The sequence below is a fragment of the Pecten maximus genome, chromosome 12 (assembly GCF_902652985.1).
Source record: "Pecten maximus chromosome 12, xPecMax1.1, whole genome shotgun sequence".
NCBI classification, from domain to species: Eukaryota; Metazoa; Mollusca; class Bivalvia; order Pectinida; family Pectinidae; genus Pecten; species Pecten maximus.
In genome coordinates, this window is record NC_047026.1 from 20513589 (window position 1) to 20539153 (window position 25565).

Below are 25565 nucleotides of genomic sequence, written 5' to 3' on the forward strand. Positions count from 1 at the left end.
CCAAATTTTGCTCTATGAAGATAATAACTGGCAATCAACTTCATGAACAGAATCCTCAACCTCTTAATTGAACTCTGGTGGCAAACTTAAACTCGGATAAAAATTGTGGGAATGCCTAGTTGAATCATTATCCCATAATTATCAAAAATGTCCAAAAGTCAATACTTTATAACTGTTAAAATCCATCAAGATTTATCAATATTTTCTCAAATAACTTTTTCAATCTTCTATATTGAATAACAAATAATGCTCCATAAGGTAATGGTGTGCAGTGTAGACCAGAGGAACCATGCCCATAGACATGACACAGCTACTGGTGTAATGCTTCAAGCACTTCATAGTCTTCTCTATCATCCTGGCAAATCAAACAGTTTCCAGCATCACAGGTACAGCATTTAATGAAACAATATTTCAATAAGTTAAAGATCCTAATGGTACAGTGTGGTGTTTAATGGGAATTGTATCATTTGATTTCAGCTTTATTGATTAAAGTTTTAACAAATACATATTAATACTCAATTATTTTTATGGTCCATAATTTCTTGTCCAGAACTTATTCTTGTCATGCATACAACACTGAAACTGATTACTTAGAATGAACTGAAATTTCTTGCTCTATACAGATGACATAACTGGCAGATCAACTTCATGATGCGACCTCAACAATTATCAAATAACCGGTGACTGTAGACTCTCATACAAAATTTGGGAATAGCCCAGTAATTAAACAGTGTCCCTCTCAATTCTTTCAAAAAAGTCAAAATGTTATTTCTATGTATCTGTTATTCAATTCAATCTAACATTAATTCATTTTTTAAAGGAAACTTTTTCAATTTTCAGTTTATTGAATAACAATTGAATAGTTCAGTATTGTAGTTTTAATTATTATTCAACAAAAGGGTTAGAAAAACAAAACAAAAAAGTGTTACTCCCTACAAAAAAGTGTTACTCCCTTACATGCAGGATTCTCCACTCTTTAAATCATCCGCTGACACCATTGGGAAGCACTGATCCAGAGCCACCATAGTCTGACATTTGCCCTGATTACATGAGGACGACGAAAGGAGGTCTTGTAGGGGACAGAACTCTGCCACTTCACCGAGGATGTACCAGAAACTAAAGTTGGCAGGTGGTAGTTGATCCATTCTGCAGCCTGATATCTTACTGTTTACACACTTTGCCAGCTTGTGGACTTCCCTGGATATCACAACATACAGGGGTTATAGGTGTATCAATTCGTTGCTATATATTTTTTATTATAGTCATTACATAACCCTTTTTTTGTATTTCGTTCTAATCTTTCCTTAATACACATTACCAGATCTACCTATCATATTGTCAACTTAAAAATTCATAGGGCCGATAGTGCTTACTTAGTTATATATAATAACCCATTAATTCAATATGATACTTTACTCAGAAACAATAAGTTGGATCCACTAAACTTCTTCTCCAATGCTATTTCTTTGAATTAAATTTGTGTGTCTATATCCTCCACAACATTTTTTCACAATTCATCTAAGATAAGTAAAATACTCACTGGCATACAGTTTCTTTGCCAATAACATCAATTTCAGATAAAAGGAAGGACAGTTCTGCAATACCGACGCACATCTCAGCCTGAGAAACATCGCAGATGGGTTCATCCATCTGCCACCTCTCACAATCATCCATCTCCATATCCTTCTTGCAGTAATCCCCTACAACGCTGTTGACTACCATCTTCGTATTCATAATATCTCCCAAAGAAAATTCTTTCAGTGATGTTTTCATCAGTTCATGTACTCCATATTTATAATAACTGTAAGTAGATAAACAAAACATTTATGATACATATTTTACTATTTGCATTATTCCACAGGTCACTAGACTACTGGCCACTTTTCTTCAATAACACTTATAATTAAAACTGCAATTCACAATATTATAGGCTGACAATGTAAGAAGTTAACAGTGCCATAAACATGTCCAGTTACGAGGAGGAGGTCACCAAAACTTACGGACAGAAAGTTTCAGGGAGGATGAATGGGCTCTCTGAGAGGGCCATCATGGCTATAGCATTCTGTGTGAGGGCATTTTCCGGAACATCAGAGTTACTATCTGCAGGGCAGACTACTTTGATAGCTTTGTGGAGGTGTAGAATTCCATTGGCAAGCTCACTAAAGTGTTCATCCTTGCCGCATCCAATGGTGTTGTTTACAGCACAGGTTAAAGCATTCATAAATGTTCTGAAATATAAATAATCTCCATCATTAAATAGGTCAGTGTTCAGAATGCATTTTACAATACATAATTTCAAGTGCTATACCTTATTTTATATGTGGACATCAACTGTTAACATGTAAATGTGTATATGTGATATCTCAACCATGCCAGAGGACGAGAAACTTGCATAATAGATCAGCATGCATGCACACAGGGTAGACACATGACAATCAGATAAGTTCCCCATGTGACACTCGTACAATGCAAGGTGTTTAGCATGTTCATTATATCTAGTCAAAGATTCCCTGATTATATTAATTAGGACATACTGTCGTAATAATTTGTTGATTAATTAGTGTTTTAAACATCTTTCGATTTGGAAGTTTTTTATCAAAAAGAACTAAAAGGAACAACTTATTATTTTTGTTTTCTTTCGTCAATGAGGAATAAAAGGTTAGATTTACCAAACAAGATTGAAAGCTTATAAATTGAATTCGAAGCCAGTGGGGGACTAAATAATCATGCAGGCATGATTAACAAAAACAAGATTTAAGACTCATTATATAATAGAAGTTGCTTACAGGAACTCGAAGGTGGTGACTTACCCGCACAAGATTGGAGACTTGTATGTTGTAGCCAGTGGAGAGTCTGCTGCATACTTGGCCGACATGAGACATTCGTATGCAACATCTGGATTACACGATGGTTCAACACATGTGAGTGATGCAGTCAGACGTATTTGGTTGGTGATAATTGCCTTCATTCGCTGGACATGAGGGTTTTTGCATTCCCTCAGTGCTGATTCCAAACAACCACTGGAGTGGAGAGACTGCCTAAAGGAGGAAAGGGAAAAAAAACTTTGCATTGAACTGAATCATTAAATTGGCCAAGGTTAATTTTCCAAATGATTAATAACAAACTTAAACTTTGTTCAACATTATAGGTATCCTGACATCATAAATTAATAAACGTTTATAATTTCATTCATCGCTTAAAAAAATGTCTGACAAGGCCGGGTTTCTCTTGTTTGACCACAGGTGCCCGACCCGTTTTATAAAATAATAACACATAAGAGTACATATAAATGATAGTCACTCATTGTACTGATTATATGAACTCGTATATATATTATTTTATAAAACAAGTCAGGCACCTGTGGTTTGACATCCTAACACAAGTGAGCTTATTTTTCACCAGACCGACCCAGTTTGTCTAAAATTTTATCATACCAGCATGTCGAAAGTGTAGAGGCATCTGCTGCTACGTAGAAGAAACCCATGAGACAGTGTCCTGCCGTTTCCATGTCGCAACCATCCATATCTTTCCGTTCTGAATCTATAAAAGTAATTCATGTTGATCATGGTCAGCTGCCGAGCTGGTGTTTGTTTTGATTTATTTTTCCCGCGAAAAGATGCATGAAGATGATATAAAGGGAGGCCACTCTAGGAAGGGATTTAAGCCTAACTCATTAAAGATCCTTGCACATATTTATTTTATTTTCCCTTCAGAGGCAATATGTTACATTTCCTAGCATATATATTGAAAAAAAAAGAATATTTCTTTATAAAAATGATTTTATATCAATATTATACAGAACAAAACTGCTTGTTTCACTAAATTAGAGAGAGAAACTGCCGGAGTTCTGGCAGAGAACCTGCTGCGACTGCATACCTTCCATACAGACGGTGCTGGCTACACTGGAAAGGAGGGGTACGTAAGGTTCTAAGGCCCGCATACCAAGCCAGTCCATGTCCGATTCGGGACAGGCCGACATACTCTCCTCTATGCATTCCTGGTGGTGATGTACCTGCCTGTGAAGGAAGGTTTGATAACGATTTTAATACAGTAATTATAAGTTATTATAAATGAAAAATAGTACATGAAAAGATGTATCTCTCACACGTGACTGGCCTGGGAGCGATCTCCAGAATTTAATAAGATGTATTTATTTTCTATTTCAAAACAATTAAGTGGTAGCATGTGAGCGCCATATATTATATGGACATACTTGTATTATCATATAAATACCCCCCCCCCCCCCCCCCCCCCCCCCCCCCCCCCCTCCTAATAACAATAGTCAGTACTACGTATACACAATGTAATATCACGTATTCCATGAACACTGAGATAATACGTCTCTGATCCGAGACCTACAATAGAATTGACAATCAACCTTAATATTACTACTCTTAGCTACAGGACTTTAGTTTAATACGATACAGAACTTCTTCATCCATTTTGACTATTTACTTATAAAAAATCAAAATCTGATTTTTTTTTAAATCACACAAATAATGATGAATTTGCGGGTATACTTCTACTGCAATGTGACTTGTATCCAGATTTGGTTAGAATAACATTGGTTCTTTTTAAGCTGAGAAACTAACTAAAGCTTAACGCAAAACGCCTGCCATTAATGTTTCCCAGTATCCTTAATACCCAGAATACTGGGCCATAAATTATTGATGATATTCCCTAATTAATGATGAATTTGACCACCCTTTAAACGTTTTAAACAACGGATCTAAACTTTCATTAATAAAGTGACATGCTGATGCGTCGCCGCCGACATCGAAAGTAACTCATATAGTCTTGCTTTCGCGACTTTTTTTGTCACAGGCGAGAAAATTATCAATAATAACGGTACAAATCAACATATCCAGCTATATGCTACTCACCCGCAGGTCATCTTCTTGTCCTCTCGAGACATGTCTCCACCCAGGATTTTGACGGTTGCTTCTGCCATTCCCAGGAAACAAAGCTGTGCCTTCATATAGTTACATCCCTTCCCTGATAAAACATAACAAAACAGAGTTTATCATAATTATTGATGCTGAATAGACTGACATGACAATGCTAATATTTGAATAAAGGTCAGTGCTCGTTAAGGCTATATGCTACATTATATTTATGAGTTACCTCCCTTTACTAATTCCAATTACTTATACTACGCAAAATTGCATTGTCCGCTGTGCTTGTTAACTTTGGTATGTTTTGTTTAACCATATACATTGATACTTATTCAGTGGAGTTATTTATAAATATCAATAACATGCTTCTTGTGATTTTGTAAAACATTTTACATGTAGTACATCTGATAATATTTATTTTTGCAAGATTACTTGTGTGAACTTATAAAACATATATAAAACTGCATGTCTTTTGGGTGTTTTGTGTTACAAATGCATCTTGTAAACATATAAGATATGTACCAACAGATACACATATGCTACAGGCTCATGATAATGTTTACGTAACGCAATGCAGATATAAAACGGTTATTTCGTAACACGTGATTTTGTAGGGCTGTAGATTTTAAAGATACAAATCTGAGACGCTTCACACTCCGAAGGCATTCAAATTACACCGTTTCGACATAAAACCAATGCATTTCGCAACACTTTAAAAAGAGTACAAAGGTACCGGGCACATGCCCGTCTCGGTCTGATGCGATACGCATATTAATGTCATACCATAAAAGGTCACCCATACCAGTCTACCCATCTGTACAACTGTCACAAACAGGTTGGGAAGTAATCCTATGAAGGCCGTTGTCCTTTCTATACGAGAAAGCATAGAACATCTGTTTCGATAAAAGTCCACAGAAATTACATAGGGAAAAAAACAGGTACCCCAGATAGCATGTTCGAGTGGGGCTGATGAAAGTTTCATGAATACTTCAAAATTAACTCTTTATAGAGTTTTCTGGAAATCTCCTTAGCAAATATCTCTCCTTACCTCCAACAATGCTTTGTTATGGTCACGTTAAGGGACCCTTTTAACACGTTGTATAATTCGGGCCAGATAGGACATTTCTCAGAGTTTTAAATTCTCCAGAATTATCATGGTCGAAAATCTTTTAAATGAGCTTGGACAAAAATGTCATTGAAAGATATTTTTCTTAAAGTTTTCTGTTACTGCTGAACGTAGAACCACCCAGATACCATCAGACCGGCTGTTGACAGTATACGGAGGAATCCTCTGAAGTACTTTTTAATTGATAAAATTTGATCAATCTTTAGATTACACATATAAGCCGGAAAACAGCTTCATTTAAAAATATTTTGATTGCAAGCGATGCAAAACGACGTTTTTGTTCACACACAAAATTTAAATCATAGTTTCTGTGAACGCATGAGTGAACTACATGATAATGCCATGAAACTTTCTATATATAGAGGCGTCCCAGGAGTTGACCTCTCCAACAATGGAACCTTTATGTAACTTGTTTATGCGAATTTTAAAAACCGAATGTAAAAGCAAACAGAAACAAGACTAGTGTTAATATACAAATTCTGACGTTGTGTAATTATATTTGATTCGCAAACAGATTTTCATGTACAAAATGTTTACTTTTCATGTCCCTTTAAAGTGGTCACCCCGTGATAGCAGAGGTTACGAAAGTAGTTCACTCAACCATCTGTAACACTCAACCATCTGTAACACTCAACCATCTGTAACACTCAACCATCTGTAACCGATGTCGACGGCAACAATTTCGTTATGGTTGAAATATTTTAAAGGTTTTTCCCAAAAGGTGGTCGTGATTAATTCGAGAAAAAATTGAGCTTCATTTTTAATCTAATGTTATTTTCACATTAACCGATCGGTAACTTTCTAGCGTATTATATATATCACAAAGTTACATTTCTTGTCAGGCACTCAGTAAGATGTATCTTTTAGCTATATGGCCAATCACCACATCAAGAGTGTGGATTTGCAGCATTCAGGCATTTAATCACAGAACGAAAACAAGTTTATTATGTTAAAAATACCACATGGAATGTATATAGGAAAACATAGATGTCTACTCTGTTGGGATTTGGACCCAAATGTTGAAGTGTATTTCTTGTGTGTAGTTCGAGAGATGGAGGTCAACTGGACATATCTCGTTCATTAAACATTCCATGTTCGTGTGGACAAAATGACAAGTGAATTAAAATAAATATAATATATAAGATAGCTGGCATTTTAACTCTGCATACTAAATATACTTTCTTGACCAATTCTTGTTGGAAGTTTTTAAGTTATTAAATCTTCAAACTTTGAACAAAAACAAGTCTATCCTGGGGAGCTGTATGTTATTTTCCTGACCACCGAGTCCTGGAGGCTCTTTCATTAAGGTAGCTACTTGGTAAATATGGAGGCTCAAGTCTCGTTTAGAGACGATATAATGATGTCTCACACGAAAAGTGTATATTGATGAAGTGAACGCATGCGACCTTTGATACAGGACAAGGTCAGAAAACTTCCTTTTGGCGATGTGTAGCACACAGTACCGGCAATAACAGCGACTGCCTGGATAATCATAAGTGTTTTTGTCGATTTAACCAAATGTACACCTACTATGAGTCAGGGTCATGTCTTTACTTATCCCTGGAGGTACTAGCCTAATATCTGTTCAAACGCGCGAGCTGAAATCGAGTGCTACTATGAAAGTTAGAACGCATGCTTCAGCACTGGGTGACGGTAACCCCTTTAGTTGTGAAGTCAGGATACAACTGTCGGCTCCAATAAAACGGAGTACGATAGGGTTGCACGGTGTCCGGGATTGGCCATTGTCCGTGCTCTATGGGATGATTAGGCACAAAAGCATTTCACTATTCGATTCATCGCCCTTTTCGTAAACATATACCCAAACGCCCCCTGGCCCATGGTTAATGTGGTAAAGGCTTGTGAGCTTTACAAACCCAAACCGCAAATATTCACAATATAAGAAATTAATTTGAAAATCACTTTATTGTCGCATTTTTTTAATAAGCACGCTATATTTACAAGCATCCGCCAAACGAGATTTCAGTTAATGTTTGTAACATGTTTGAATAATCCACTTGAAGCTTACGTTGCATCAGCATCAAGTTAGCGATGGCGCGACGGACTGGTCATTTTAACCCTGACAAAACGTCCACCTGTCACAACCACCCCCATCAATATAAATAAACTTAGTACAGATTTAAGTGAGTTGTAAAATAGCTACCTGTCTGTCCGTCTGATGTATACACAAATGTTGAGAAGACGCACAATACTAATACTCTATTGTACCACGAATCTAAAATGAAATTTTCTAAAATGCTTTAAAGTCTAACAGACTGAACTGTGGTTGACATCACATTTTACAAGTGACCAATTAGATGGTTGTTTCACGGTAGCAACATACAATGTGAAATCGAATTCTTTCACAAAGCGTTCCGTGTTTTAAACCGATTATCTGCCAGACTTAAGGTGAACAAAAAACCTTGAACTTAACCTTGTATTTTAAATAGATCTGAGCTAATTGCAAGTATACTATTACGATGGCGTACAACTATTATTTTCAGTTTTCGGGGGAACACATTGTTGGTAAGTTAGCTTTCATGAAGAATTATTGCTCGGTAAACGCTACGAACGCTGAAAATCACATTCGAACCCATCTAAAATCAGAAGAATATCTCATTGGTTATACTATGTTATCTATTTTAGACTAGATAATTGAAAACATAAAAGTAAGAAGCCAGGATAAAAAAAAAAACATTCACAAACTCGTCGTTAATGACGAGAACATACTCGGTTGTCAAGGTACAATGTATCGTAATAGCTAGGTGTTGTAGTATATATTACAAATGTAAACACGACTTTTCCTGTGAAGACGAGTATTTTAGGTGAAAAATCACGCCTATCGTCCCCATACTCTGTAGTGACTGATTGTCAAGGTTATATGTTTTCAAAAGTCAAGGTCATAATTATAAAGATGGCGCCATTTAAAGTAAAGGTCATATGAAGACAGTCACTGAGAAGACATTATCTCAAAAAAACCCATGTATCATCAAATACAAATGCCACGTGAAGACGCTCCACAAAAAGTCAAGGTCATATGAAGACGCTCCACCAACAGTCAAAGTCATATGAAGATGCGCATCAACAGTCAATGTCATATGAAGATGCGTCATCAACAGTCAAGGTCATATGAAGATGCGCCACCAACAGTTAAGGTCATATGAAGACGCTCCACAAACAGTCAATGTCATATGAAGATGTGCCATCAACAGTCAAGGTCATATGAAGATGCGCCATCAACAGTCAAGGTCATTCGACCGTCATATGGATATCGTTGAAACGTAAGGGCGGCTTTGCTGTCTCAAAAGACTGATGAGGAAACCTGGCTTTAACTCTTATCTATGTAGGGAAATTTTACATTAGATTTTTAATCAGACTGGATTGTGTATTTTTAAGTACCTGTTAGTAGTCAAAACAGTTCATTAAACTTGAACTATTATATCTGTAAACATACATAGGTGACTGAACATCAACTTTCAATCGGGCTATAGATCACCCGCGTGACTGACAAAACCCTCCGTGGGAATATAGCCATTCATCTTTTTCTTTTCGTACAGCCACCCTCAGAGTTAGGCATGCTGTCAAGAACTAAGTATACCTATGGGTATAGATCTCCGTAATATCAGTTCTTCTGGTACATAACATTAGGTGCATGTACACCTATAGAGTATTTATAAAGTATTAGTGATCACAGGGATTTGACACAAACTCCCAATCCCACAGTCTGTATGTAAGTGTACTGTTGTATACGACATTGGGGTTGTGAATTTGTGCCAATGTCCTATGACAAAGACCATTTGTTGTCCCTGTGATTGACATATAGTTGGTGTTAGGTCAGATGATACTTGACTGCAGTATTATAGGATTAAAGTGATACATCACCGTTCATCAAACAAGGGAAATCCAGCAAATATGTAATGGTGGTATATAAATCGGGATCACAGAGACCTTTCTCTTTTAATACAGGTCGAGATGGAAAAGGATGCATAACCAATTGTCAAGTTTCTGAGATGAGAGACAATACTGGTCGCGGAGGATAACTATGAGAACGTTTTATGGTAAAATATAAAAAAAACAATGGCAACATCTACACGAAACGCAAAGATTTTAGTCAAATTTCCCATCATGCAGTCCATTTTTTTTATATTTTATAGTTACTACACTTATACGGAACGCGGGGTGGGATATTTGTACCAAACTCCTGTGTTGCGAAGTCTCAAAATACTTGTGCTTCCAAAAAAGGCACATTTGGCTGATGGTGATAAACTCTGCTGCATGGTGGACTTTAGACCATAGGATTGCCGCTGTATGCCACTTTCAAATATTACAAAAAGTAGCACCGATTTCAATACATACACACGTATTTCATATTTCGAAATTATCTAATATAGAAAAAAAATAAGCACAAAACTTACTACAATTTTGTATGATAGCGCCTTCCTTCTGTATATAAGATATATCTTTAGACCCGTTCTGTGTATTTTCTGGCTTCCCTTTAATTATTTATAAACGTGTGTTCACTAACAGCATTGACGAGTACTAGAATGATGGGTAACGTGACTTTATATTCATTACTTGGCATCAAATATATCTATTACTAAATATGTGTCCTCTTTCACAACCTTATAAAGACATTCATCAAGGATTTCATGTACTGGAATTTAACACGCGATGTTTTGATCAACGGCTTGTGGGAGTGAAGGACGGCAAACGACGGGAGGTTTTTAACGCATTCACACAAAAAAGAAGATAATCTAAGCCGAAATCGCAAACTATGTTTATAAATAAACCCGAATCAAAAGAAATCGTGACCGTTACTGTACACCCGATCACCTGTAAAAGGGTAAGGACGCGAACCGTCTCCGCAATGACATGCTATCCTCTAATCACAGAGGAAAGGGCGCTTTTTAAAAGACAGCTAAAGACATGTTTGATAAGTAGACGTTTACAAATCTAATCAGATACGATACGTATTTCGTTACTAAATGGCTCCAACTATAGATAGGAAAAAAATACTTACTGATGTTTGAAAGAAAACACATATATTACTCAGGATATGCATTTTTTTTATTAATTGTTCCAAATTCTTTTCCACATGTGATCACCATTCTTCTGGCTATGTGTATAGCTTTGATAACATCATACATTATAAGAGCAAACGTTGTGAGTTAATCACTATAAACATGTCTATATATGCAGGAAGAAACATGAAAATTCATGGAATTTATATCCGGAACTAGCTTTCTAAAACTTGTGATATTAGCAGACATCAACATTTTGATCGGTTGATTTAAACAGCAATCATGGTAAATTCTGAATAGTTTGTCCTGGTTCTTCACCACCATTGCTAAGCTAGCAATTTGAGGTAATGACCATAATTTTAACGTCAGACAAACAAAAAATAGCACGGCAAATGTCCTATGTAGACGTTGATACGACATATATATTTGTGTTCTGTATACATGTAGATGTTGTTACGACCTTGACCTTCGTCGATGAGACAGATGTTGGTACGACCTTGACATTTTCTATGAAATAAATGCTGTATGACCTTGACCCTTGTCTATCAGGCAGATTTAGATACAACCTGGACCCTCCTCTACAAGACTGATACCGGTATTGGTACAACTAGCTTTGGTATTTTCGTGATCCTATTAACTTGACGTTTGCCTATGCGATAGATGACGATAAACTGCATTTGACCCTGTGACGTTTTTGTGAGATGCGGACGACCTTGACCTTTAAATACCCTCGATATAAGATAAATTAAACCCAGTCTACAGCATATTTATGTAATGCTCTAAAAAGAAACTTTTCAACATAATTCACTCAACACATTCCATTACCACATTAAGAGTAATACCTATTCACTCAACCATATATGTAGGTATATCAGTTATTTATGACGAGTCGAGGTACGCTTCATTACCGACCCATCTCGATAAATATTACCACTGCTAACATGGGGCCGATAACAATCACCCCACTGCCATAGCACTTTCGAGCGGCAAGGAAATGAATATACCATACTTATTCTAGTATATATAAGTCGTTTTATAGAGATTGTGTTAAATGATAGAAACCTGTCACTAAGATTTGTATAGCTTTCCAAGTACTTCAGTGCGCGTAATGGTTTTTAAAGCACTTTTAAATCGATAGACATCAATTTAAAACCTTAAATCAATAAAATTAATGCTTTAACTTCTAATACTGAAAATACTGTGTATAAATTTTATGGCGGTTTTATGCACACTGCTCAGTTTCGCAGGGAATTGACATAATTTCTCACCGAATGTCCATCAATATATATATTTAGATGTATAATCAAGGAAAGTTACTCCAATCACAGGGGTTTGACACGTTTCTAAGACAAAGAATGAAAAATTTACCCTGTGTCCTGATCCGATCCTTAGATCATTTAATAAACCTTTCTACAGCCCAACATGTAACATAATCCAATGATGTGATCATTACTAGAGTGATCTAAGGATTGGAACATAGAGTTAGTTTGTTATTCTGGGTCATAGGAACACGTCAAGTCCCTGTGACTCCAACAATGTTAAAGGATTACATGACGAGAAACTTATGACGTGAGTGTGTTGCCATCAGGGGGTTGGGTATATGTGACAAGTCCCTGTAGTCAACTTAAACAAAACAAGTTCACGAAAACCCCAAATATACACACGATGTCTTGTGCAGAGTTTCATTTTTAATAATGACGTTTACACTTTTGTTCCATTTCCTTGATTTGCGTCCTGCGGCCTTGTAAAATCCATCGTGGGTGAAGACAAATGCGTTTGCATTGGAAATGTATACTATAATTTCTGTGCAGTCATTCACGAAAAAAAATCCCATATCAGTGCTATCTTTTAAGTCGATGTTAATTGTACACTGTAAATGCAGAATGCCACTAAATTCACATTCAAAGCTTAAACCCGAGATGATTTGTCAACTTTTATGGTCTACATTTAGTCTAGACGATTTTCGAGTGCACTGAACCGTGTACAGCTACAACATATTAAACCAGGACGGTCGTCGTTAATTCCGGAACACTAACACACTATAACGGGAGGCCATGAACTAGTAGCTGACATGGCCTTGGATAGGACGTTTCAAACCTAGGTCAGCATGGATTCCCATTTTATTGCCCCCACTTTTCTCAAATTCTCAGTGAAAAAAGTAAATCTTCGTGATTGTAGTGAAATGCTAAGCCCACAGGTAAAGTAACAGTGTACAGCGTAGTTAAAATAAGACGTACACGCGAGATTTCACGAGAGTTGGCATCCACCAGCAAACAATTGCATAGGTCTTGGGTGTATACCAACAACACTTTCACAGAAATCTTGACATTAGTTTTGACATAAAAAGTCCAAAATGTGTTGTTTTTTTGTTTTTGTTTTAATCAAATAGTTCTGCCTCTGGATGGTAACAGTTAACTCAACAGCGACCCTCAAACCAAACATGTACTCAACTATTGTATAACTAACTACAAAGGAGTTTACTGATGCCTTGCAAAAACTAACATCTATAAGCAAGACAAACAAGGCCACTATAGGAGTAGGTCTTCTATTGATACCGGTCATTGTGGTCACGAGGCCATGTGTATAAATAACATTAAAATTTAATCCTGTGGTCAGAAATAGAACACTAGAGTACAAAGAGGCTAATTTTGACCGATAATTCAGTCTAATCTCGGAATAACTTTCGTACATTGACGGACTATGCCGAGGTATTACGATTGAACTATTTGACGGCTATGTCGCGAAGGAATACGAACATATCAATAGAAACAGTTTCATGGGTACACATCAATATTGTCGGTTTCCAGTCTCAAGACGTGACATGTTATCCACTTGTCACGTCTCGGCAAATTTCGTATCCACATCAATTGATGAAGGTTACCGGAATCAGCCGAGATTTGCCGACTACTGTATTACCGACTAAAAGCTACGTTGTTGGGAAAATAATAATAAAAAATATATGCATGGAAATAACTACATAATGACGTTTGCCTCTTGGATATTTTTTTGGTGAACACTACACTTCAAACTGTACACCCGGCGCATTTTTCCTTTCTTTGTCATTGTACTCAATACAACAGCGTGAAAATGTGGGAGTGGGCCATTAAATAAAATGACAATAAAATTTACAAAACTTTTACATTCTGCAAGTATCCATGCATATGAACATCAGTGATAATATACAAAAAAACCGGATGATAGTGCACCGGTACCATACTCAATTAGGCAACTAACTTGGGGAAATACAAACAACTGTCAAAATCAGTCCATTCTACCCCGCCGCCATGATCAATAGGCCAACAAGTGTCTACCTGACATCTAGGACGATATCAATATGCTTTCAGAACGTTTGAATAAATATGAAAACAAATATCAAACTTTTAATATAAACACATACTAAATATTACACAAAACCCTGCATCAGTAACGAACCGTGGTTCCCTGGTGTATATAAAATTAACACTGCCGTCGTGTCAATAGTTTGTTCTAACAGATGGGCCGGCTGTAGCCATTGCAGAAAATAATTTTCCAGTCAGTCTACGGACGTGTTCTAGCACGAGTATGTAAACTCCAATATTGCGGGTTAGCTGGACTGGTAAACATTGTATTTTAAGACATTATGCAAACAACCGAAGACACGAAAGCAGACTCCTGAAGAGTTCACCGTACCTTGAAGCCGAAGAGTTCACACCCAAGAATATTTTCATTTCTACTTATCGCCAATGTTGATATAGCTCAAGTAAAGAATAGAGCGAGAGCTGGATGAAGCGGACAAACACCATGTAATTAGTATTCGGTATAAAATTGGGACGGTTTTATAACGCTCTTGAATTTTAATGGCTTAGTATCCGTGCAATAGTCATCGAACAGCACGACGGTGGTCTGTTGATTGCGTAACTCAGCTGACCTTGTCGCATCACAGCAAATTATTGTTATATTGTCGTCTGGTGGTGAACACCATAAAACTGGGGACGAGGATCTCCAGGAGGAGGTATTAGAAGGCAGCTTACAAAATACGCTAAACATAGCATCCTCTGTTGTTTTTAATTAACCAATAGAAATCACTGAATATTGACAATAAAATAGCTCAGGTCATATGGAAAGAATTGTGAACATCCAATCAAATGGCTGCAGCTAACTATATTTCGCCCTTTAAATCATAGAAATCGTATTTAAATGTTTTTATGGTTATAATTGAATGTGGAGGGGGAGGGGGGTTTATTACTTGGGAACTGATTGGGACCAAGCCTCGCAGAAAATCCCAATAGTACGGATGTATTCGTTTCAAGTCCCACAATAGAACATGTGGCTGTTGATAGCAAGAGCGTTCGGATGATTAACTGTTAAAGTGGTATTGGTTGTTTATTTTTTTATATATTTTTTTTATTTTAATTTTTTTTTGGGGGGGGGGGGGGGGGTGAGTATCTGACCACCTGAGCTAAAAGTTATGAACCTATATGTGTATTTGAGATTGCCTCTATAAATATCAATAGATTCAATCGAAGTTAGACCAAGTCGTCCGGGTCGAGCGTACTAAAGCTGAAATGACACAGCAGGCCACCCGTCGGTTGATCGAGTACAATGAGGCTCCGAATCTAACTGACATTTCCCCGCAGAACTTAAAGAAGTCATTGCGTGAAACACTGTATAGAACATCCTATATCTGATCATGTGGGTCACGTACTTTTTAATATATACTATGTGTTTTAATAGATACTGTGTGTTTTTTGTGCGATAGCAGAAGCCATGATCATATTGCGGGACTTCTGCTATTGATATGCTAATGTTTCTAGGTTGTGCTACACGTGAGTTTGAAAAGTCAGGGGGCTACCAACTTCGCTAGCCAAGGGTGTTCAATACGATACTGTGAAAAGGAGAGTATCGTATCGAACACCCTTGGCTAGCGAAGTCAGGGGGCAACATACATTTCTACATACGATGGTTGGTCCTCCCAACACTACAGTAACCCCGTGTTCGCAAGCCAAAGCTTCTGATTGCCTTACCCTCCACGAGCATGGAATGGAACGCAATCGGAAGCCTTGGCTAGCGAAGATACGGCAACCCGTTTTGATTTCAATATTCGAAAAAAATTCACAAGAATAAGTACCGAAGAAATTCTCGGTTATGAAATCATTTCAAAATCGTGTCCTTCATATGCTCAGTCACGATTTCTATTTTCGTGTTAAGAGACATCACGTGATATTTATATTTGAACCAATCGTTTAGTCAGTAAGCAAACAATCCGCAGGTCTTATGGAAATCGGTAAATATTTACGAACACAAATAATAAAGTAAGCGTTTTGAAGACCTGCCATCTACGCGTCATTAATGGGGCTGGCACTAGTAGAGAGTAATGTGGTTTTAATTAAAACGTAACAGCATGAAATACGTCGACCAAAATATTATTTAACCGTTTGCCCCAATGTCATTTTGCTCAACCAACATTTCGTCAGGTCTATGCGTGCAATGTCTTCATAAAATGCCCTATGCGTGGGATGCTTTCCTTGGAATCGCAATGCACCCTGGGATTGAGGCACCATCTAAAACAGTCCCGAATCGGTTTCCTTAAATCCATGTGTGAAATGTCTCCAGAAATTACATTTCTTTTCATATAGCATTTCGTTTGCTTGAAAGGAAGGATCAAGAATCTATTCGAATGACGTTACCTTGATATTTTATAACAATAGGTTGTCATATTGTTCGAACAAACAAGTGTACCTAAATTGCTAACATACATCGGGATCGCAAGGGGTATATCTGTAGACCAAGGACTCCAGTCTCTAATTGTCTGTCTTGTGTCAGATTTAATCCTGATGATAAGCCGATTTTATTTTTTATGGCTGTTTGCCCCAATCTGATACGACATAATTTTACAGCGTGACAATGACAGTACAATATTTTTTGAAGATGGGCATTCTAAATTCGAACATATTTACTTTTTATGTAAAGAGACAAGAACATTTTAAAATGACATTTGTTAATCAGATGATGTCGTGTCGATCTTTTGGTTTGGTAAATGACTGCTGAGTCCGTACTTATCTGAAAAGAGTCTGTGTTAAATGATTATCCTGCATATTCTGACCTAGAGACCTGAAACACACTGGGGTGTCGTGATGTGTCTGTAACGAGATACCGTAATCTGTGTATGTAAGTATAATATATATCACACGTCCTTATAATAAGGGGTTGTCACTGGCGGCGTTGTACCTCTCTGACAACCACGTCACGTTCAAATGAAGGTGAAGCACAATACCTGCTCAAGGTTATATAAGTGATTGTGGAAAAGATATTTGAGAACTGAATTCATTATTTCTAGTAAAGCTGCTTATAAATATGTTAATTGGTCTTATTTTTTTTGGAATAACTGATATTGAGTGGGGAGTGGTTGTTTCCAAATACTATGGTTTCATTCTAGGCGTTCGTAACTAGGGCAGATTTCTAGGGTTTCGATAACTGGAGGTTCCTGACGTCCAGAGAAAGTACTGGATCCGTCGCTCTCCAGACAGTAAAACCGCAGCTCACCCAATGTTTATTAAGTAACATGTATGCATTTAAACTAAAATGTGTTTATGTAATCCCCCCCCCCCCCCCCCCTTCCCCATAAATAAAGCTTGACATACATGTAGTTGACCGTTGACACTTGTAATGCCACTTGCGTGAATAAGGTATATATTTACACAAGTCACGTGATGGACTGAATGGAGTCGCCTGATCGTTTATCGTGACGACCCCAGTAAGAAGCAGACTGTGTCCGCCAAATATCTCCAAATATATTATCATTACACTTGATTTGTCAGATACTAACCATCAATTCTAGTAGTTTCCCTTAATCTTGATAGAAACATCGAATACATATTATGTATATATATAATTACTTTTTCCTAAAACCAATCAAGGTCGTACACCAATATTCGATACACACTATTCGGCTAACAATCGGGTAGTCTATTGAAACAGCCCACAATTATGTTATGGAGTGTTTGTACTTTAGTCTTGGCTGAATTGCTGACAAGTCCAATCACCACAATTCCTGATTTTAAAATAGATATACTTAGTGTCGACACTTAGGTAAGATAAATTGTTTCCTGTTAAAGGAAGATGATACCGTTGTATATTGTTAAGAACACAGAACCAAAAGCTTGTTACAGAGGGACTTGGCACAAATCATCAACCAACAGATGAGATCCATGTAATATGCATAATGAGTTGGGAATTCGCGTCAATTCCCTGTGGTTAAATTTATAAGTCCAACAAGTCAACATATGGCAAATGTACTTTTTAAAAGTATATATCATTTTGTGGAGCAAACAGATTATTAATTAGTGGAATCACAAATCCATGCAGTAGCATAAAACCTGTGTGGATTTGTGATTCCACTAAAAAAAAACAGGCCTTCCACAACACTAATAAAGCAAACGGTATTGCCAAGACCTCGTTTTTGACTCTTTCCTAAATCAGTTACTCAAAGTACGCCTTACACAACAACCCCGGTGATAATATTCGAAATTCCTTCTTTGACGAACGTCAGAGTTGGTTTCTCTTTACAGCTATACATTAGACAGGCCTTTTATGATACTGCTAAAAGTTCCGCTGTAACTCAATATCTTTAAAGTCTTTTAAACAAACAAGACGTTGTCTTGCTTAAATAGGGAGCTATTTCATAATATGTACCGGTCTCCAAGTGGCTTCAACATTCGGGTCACATGGCTCGCGTTTCATGCAGTACGCACTATCCTAGTCACGAAAGTAAAACGAGAACGAGGTAAATCAGAGATCGAGGAAATGTATCATGGTGATGGATCACAAATCATCGTATGTTATTTGTACTCTTTCAAGCGATTAAAGAAAATGCTCCAATAGTTTAAACATGTTTGTATGTATATACATGTATATGGAATGCTATATATAACCGAGTTAAATTTGTCTAGCCTGTTAAGAGTTTGTTTTCATTTCACGTGTTGTAAATTACTCAGGCATTCTGCCATTTCTATTAATCTTCACTGATGTCCAGCCAACCGTGTCAATGTCTCTTACCAGTACAATTTACTTTAAATACCATGTTCTATTAATATCGCCACCTAACGTTCATTGGGTGAAAAACTGCTCCCGAATGTTCCTTCCCACCCTGGGAAGATTTTCGCCTCCCTGCACACCCACCATACCACGCGGACACGATAGTTAGACGACTTCGAACGAAAGTCCTTTGGACGACACAATCGGAGAGATTATAAGTAATTATATGTTCATAGTATTTTTTTCGGTCTTACAAATTAAGGCGAATGTTGCTTTTTAAGGTTCAGTAGACAGGGAAACAAACGCTCTCAAACCCGACTGGGTATTTGGAGTCGAGTTAGTTAAACCATACTTTATTATATTTCTTTACTTTTCGTTCATTATATTCAAGAATATGAACGGTATTCAGAAAAAAAGTATAGGAATACTTATATCAATCTGAGTTGATGTTATTCTAGTTTGGGCAGTGAAAGTTTCACGAAATTGAGTTTATCAATATTGATAGTTATATCAGAGACTTGTATATCAAGTATAAACTGATGCACGGGATGTCGAAATCAATATATCTTCCTCCTATGAGATGAAACTGTAGTACCAGCCATCCCGTTGGAAAATAACTTGCGGAGAGTACTGATGCATGTTGTCACGTAGTCCGAGTTTCCTCTAACCCTGACACCATGTCTAGTAGGTCAACATCAGACATGGTATCAGGGCCAGAGGGAACTAGGGCTAGGTTTGGTGGTAACGTTTAACAATGTCAAAGGTATGCTAAATTAACAATTAAAAATATGATAATAAATAACAGTTATTAGTAATATCTTTATTGATAGGTATCTTATTGCCAAAATATTCTTCATGTTTAATGCATTTTCACCGGTAAAAGATGTGACACAAATGTCCCCGCCAGCTAATAAGGGAAGACTGAATAATTCTGCTTCTATTTCAACACAAGTCGGTTCAAAATTAATTTGTGGCAAAACGTCACTTTAAGTTGCAACCCAGATATTCTCATTTGCTCCCATGATCAAGAGATTCAACACTATATATACTGTTTTCGGGTGTTTTAAATTCAAACTCGAATTGTTGACAATGCACCCCCAAAAAGGCTCGACAATCATTGTCCTTCTATTTTTGTGAGCATCCTAATTAGTTTAACTTGACAAAAATAAATTACTAAATCATAACATGACCACCGCATTATCATTGTATAAATATACATGTACGTACCAAATTATAGTTCTAAATTAGGGTGTATATCTGTAAAGGAACCCGCGCGCCAACAATAGAATGACGAGGTATGTTAACTGGTTTAAGATAAGAAAAAAATAGTCTCACTGTGTACAAAGATAATGGTAAGGAATATGTGAATCACTCTATTTACCATGGGTAAAAAGATGATATCTAAGAATATGTGAATCACTCTATTTACCATGGGTAAAAAGATAATATCTAAGAATATGTGAATCACTCTATTTACCATGGATACAAAGATAATATCTAAGAATATGTGAATCACTCTATTTACCATGGGTACAAAGATAATATCTAAGAATATGTGAATCACTCTATTTACCATAGGTACAAAGATATTATCTAAGAATATGTGAATCACTCTTATTTACCATGGGTACAAAGATAATATCTAAGAATATGTGAATCACTCTATTTACCTTAGGTACAAAGATAATATCTAAGAATATGTGAATCACTCTATTTACCATGGGTAAAAAGATAATATCTAAGAATATGTGAATCACTCTATTTACCATGGGTACAAAGATAATATCTAAGAATATGTGAATCACTCTATTTACCATGGGTACAAAGATAATATCTAAGAATATGTGAATCACAAAATTTACTAAAGGTACAAAGATAATATCTAAGAATATGTGAATCACAAAATTTACCATAGGTACAAAGATAATATCTAAGAATATGTGAATCACTCTATTTACCATGGGTACAAAGATAATATCTAAGAATATGTGAATCCCTATTGTAGAAATGTGATATCTTGTTCCACACGTGTGCCGAATGAAAAATAAAAACTCTCTGAATCTCTCTCTGAAATATGCATTTTTGAGAACTGAAAATGTTACATTAACCCATGCGGTTCTCCTATTTAACTTAAAGTAGTGACTATATAATATCGGCCTTGACAGCCCAATAACTTTTTTCTTTCTTTTCCTTTCTTTTTTACATATGATTAGGTTAATGACCTCAGAACCGGTACAAAACCCGTCCGGGCGTTACCCGAGTGAGCCCACGTGTGTTGGGTCAGAAAGGTCTTTTAAACGAAATTTTGAGGGTGTTCGGAAAATGAAACCTTATAGTGTCTTTAGAAGAAATAATACAAGACTTTAAAAGACCGCAATGTCAATGCATTCCAATGTACTATCGGTAGTCCTATCACATTTAGATTCCCCGTCGACGTAAAGGCAAATAGTATCCTCAATCGATTTGAGGTATATGTAAGCAATTGCATGAAATGGGAAAATGAAACATGTTAACAACTAACACGAATTAACTGTATGTCTTGTCTGTCCCGATTTGTCAGTCGTTATTTTGTAAGTTTTCAGTAAATTCCAAAATGCACTTATAACTGTTTCCTAAAAAACAAAAACAAATCTTAAAGTGGTAGTATATTTACATAAGCACCCTGCATATCTTACAGACATGTGTCAACACAATGACATTGCAAACGAAATGAAAACAAATCACAAATCACTAATTATGAAAATCCACCTTCACGTGACCCCCGCCTTGACCCATAGACGGGGTTGAGATGTCCATACTACAGTTCAACTGTATGCCAGGTTTTGTGGAAATAGAATAAGATACTTTTTGAGAAACTTGGTTTAACATAAAACCTTGGTTAAACATAAAATTTAAAAGACCAGACCAAACATTCAAATAATATTCCGTAAATGAAAGATATGTTCCGATGTGCATTATGTGATTTACATGTAACTATATGTGTACCAGATTTGGTTTAGGTTGGACTTATTGAGAAACGTATCTAAACGCAAAATTTTGAAATGAAATGTCTACGCTGCCATTGGATAAATAACACCATAGTTTCGCCTCCGCATCTTTTCGTAGCAAGTGAGATAAAAATAAATCTGACCAATATCTTTACCCTGAAAGGGGCGACAACTCTGGGTAGATACAACGAAAGCTTCCAACGCAACATTAAAATGCCGAGAGCCTCTTGGTAGTTATAATACCATAAGTGTGGTACGCATGTAAGAAAATGATTTACGGCTGAAAAACACATTTTTGTTGATGTTTGCCAAAAAATGAAAACTATATTTGAAAGTGAGGTTAAAAAACTTCCTTCAAGAAGCATTACACCTAAAAGTAGTTATCAAGTACGCATATTACCCCAAAAAAGACGTATTGACCGAGGGCAAGGCGAGATCAAGATCTCTTTTTGGTCCATACATTAGTTGTTCTATCAGATTGAAACTAGATAGGGACTTTCAAAAAAATGTCGGATAGAAAGTGTTCCATTTTAGAAGTTAGCATTGTGATGTTGTGGTAGGAGTGACGTCATAATTAATGATGAGGATTTGGAAAGATGTTAAAACATTATCATAAAACACTGCATTACCTGCTGTTGCGCTATAAATTGCCTTCATCAGAACACACGAACATGTACCGGTATTTACCTATCGATTGAGAGCGTTTGACCTATATAAACACATTTCCATTGATTTTTGTGATGGACCTCTTTAGTATATGTACAAGTCTCCGGGGGATCGAAGTGTTTGCCAGTCTCATATAGGCCTACCAAAACAGGTTTTTATTTACCTGGCATTCAGACTCAATATTGTCATACAAACTCGGCCTTTATACATGTATTAAACGTTTTATACATAATGTATTTATTCTGCTTTGGTGACTGTCCTGGCGTGGTGTGAATGTCCGTCCCGTGGACGTGTTACTGCGTATTGCAGAGTAACGAGAGCCGAGAACAAGAAATAAAGCTTCAACATCACTGGTCTCACGCACCAGTTTGTCGAAATGCACTGGCTCAAAGTCGACACAGTGAAGGTCAAGGTGCTTCTCAATTGGTAGCATCTTAAATTACTTAAAGGAAAATCAAAACCTTACTTTCCGATAGGCAAATATTCAACAATATTTACTTATCCACATACCAAATCTACTAACCCCGAGCCATTGGACACAGTTTTAGCGCTGGTGATATTATACAGATACATATCGTGTGCTCACATAATAGCCCGAGTTTCCTCTAGTCCATACACCAGAAAATCGACATATTGCAAACACAAGTGTGACGTGTGCATCGATATGTCTACCGTCTGGTGAAAGGGTCAGGGAGAAACTAACTTGATGTAATATGGTCTTACCAATGCTACGGGAATTTAATGTAATAATATTGTGTGATATCTTTTAAGGGTGTATAGTACCTAAATGTAATAATCTTGTGTGATCTCTTTTAAGGGTGTATGGTACCTAAATGCAATAATATTGTGTGATCTTTTAAGGGCGTATAGTACCTAAATATGTTATATTTGAGGGCCGTATACAGTACCTGTTCAATTATGTAATGTTGTCAAATGGTCGGTATTAACGATATGCCACAAATTGCACTGGTAATTCTATAATTGGAGTCAGTTTTAGAGTCCTCTGCATAACTCTGAATGGATTTCTTGAAAAATAGCGGAGTCCTTTAATTTTCTACGCTTCAAAAATTGTGAACAATTTCAATGCAAACTCTGTATACGATTCCTCAATGGGGTTTTCAAAATGAACCCCTCAGTGGCCGTATCTATTATTAAGCTATTTCAGACTTGTCACCTCACGCTTCAGTTGTAGTGGAATTCAAAAACCAATCACGGGAGACAACTCCATCATTAATGTAGAATACATATGTTTTTCACTGCATTTCAGCATGTCATTAAAATATTTAATCTGATTATAAATTCTTTGAAGCACCGACAATAATTTCAAAGCCATTGCTACATACGTTGCCCAATTTGTGAATAACTTATACATATATGCACAAATTATTGGCGCCCGAGTTCTGGAACACATACGCTTAGAACAACAACAAGAAAACTGATAATAACAATAAATAAACAATACACTGTATATTGTCAGTGAAGATCATAAACTTGACGACTGATCATACATGTATAATCAATAACGCTATCTTGAAATACATGTCATACACATTACGTAACTACTCGTTAAGCAATACATGTCTCGCTACATGTATTGTTTATATATAAATGGAATGACACCGGTGTATTTTATTACGGTTAGCAAGCGGCCATTGTCATTTATATAAAAAAAAAAAGTATATACACTATACCAGAAACCGCTAATTATAAATTGGTTGGTATTATTGATCACTGCACATGCATATATTTCTATACAGACTCCTTAGCTACACCTCATGACACCTGCACCCCTGGTACCGGGCTAGTAGTACGGATGGAGCGACTAAACAGCTGACTGATACACGACCTACACGCATCGGCGGTATTCATAGGTAGAGAAATAGAGCTAATCACTTACCGGCAGCTTTGCGATCACCGATAATTTCTTGCAGGGCATCGTAAGGGTCCATTTGTTTCATCATGTCCTCCATTTGTGCACTATCTTTTGAACCCCCGTGACCATCTGGCATCACTCCGGGGACGGACCCCAAAATTAAAATCCCCAGGGTAAGGGGAAGAACGGTACCCCTCATGTTGACAGGCTCTTTTCCTGCCTAAGTGTGTACAGTGTGTGCTTCGCCAGCCGGGTACCGGTGGACGAATGACCTGAGATCTCGCGCACTTATATATGGAACATGTGAACGTACGGGTGGCATTCATATTTAAATGAACAGCGCCCAATTCTATAAAACCATGCTGCTTTTTGATTGGACATATAAAACGTTAGAAAGTTAATATTGGACCAAGTCGGTGAGACATGTTTAGATTAATCTTTCTATAGTCAATGTGGGTGACCTTCAACCCTCAGTCATGTGTGGTGAGAACATATTTAACTCATTACCATTGTATACCGGTTTGTGTGTAGGTAGGGTGGATCGTGGGGTGACGTTCTAAATAATGACTCGAGATGTTTGCATTTTATATGAGCATTTCTCTCGTTACTTATTTATGAATTAATCATTGATTTATTTCCATGAACAATCGATAATAGAGAGAAACCTACATCACTTACATTTTTAATTCCAAGTCGATTTCCTACTAAGAGGGATGTTATATATGTGTGTACGTCTATTCCTTAACGTGAATATATCAAGGTAATCCGCGTAGATTAGATTATATTACATACAGACGCCTTTATTTAGTGTATTTACAAATTCGTCGATGCATTGATTGTCTATATAGTTATGTAATAGTATTATGTATCACGTATCAATATATTATAATTAAGTGTAAATCATTTAGGTATACCCTAATGCTCTCTATTTATTTTACACTTTATATGCAAATTCATACATATAAAGTGTATACAGTGGAACTTCGT

At 36.7% G+C, this 25565-nt stretch overlaps 1 protein-coding gene across 1 annotated transcript; it reads right to left on the bottom strand.

The window, feature by feature from the left end:
- Positions 1 to 219: 219 nt before the first annotated feature.
- LOC117338915 lies at positions 220 to 24880 on the bottom strand. The gene is made up of 9 exons (XM_033900279.1): positions 24603 to 24880; positions 4884 to 4995; positions 3877 to 4016; positions 3435 to 3540; positions 2811 to 3038; positions 2001 to 2228; positions 1541 to 1801; positions 958 to 1197; positions 220 to 355 (listed from the first exon to the last, which is right to left on the bottom strand). Exons 1-9 carry the CDS (start codon positions 24775 to 24777, stop codon positions 220 to 222), a joined length of 1626 nt encoding a protein of 541 aa, XP_033756170.1. The 5' UTR covers positions 24778 to 24880.
- Between the last annotated feature and the right edge of the window lie 685 nt (positions 24881 to 25565).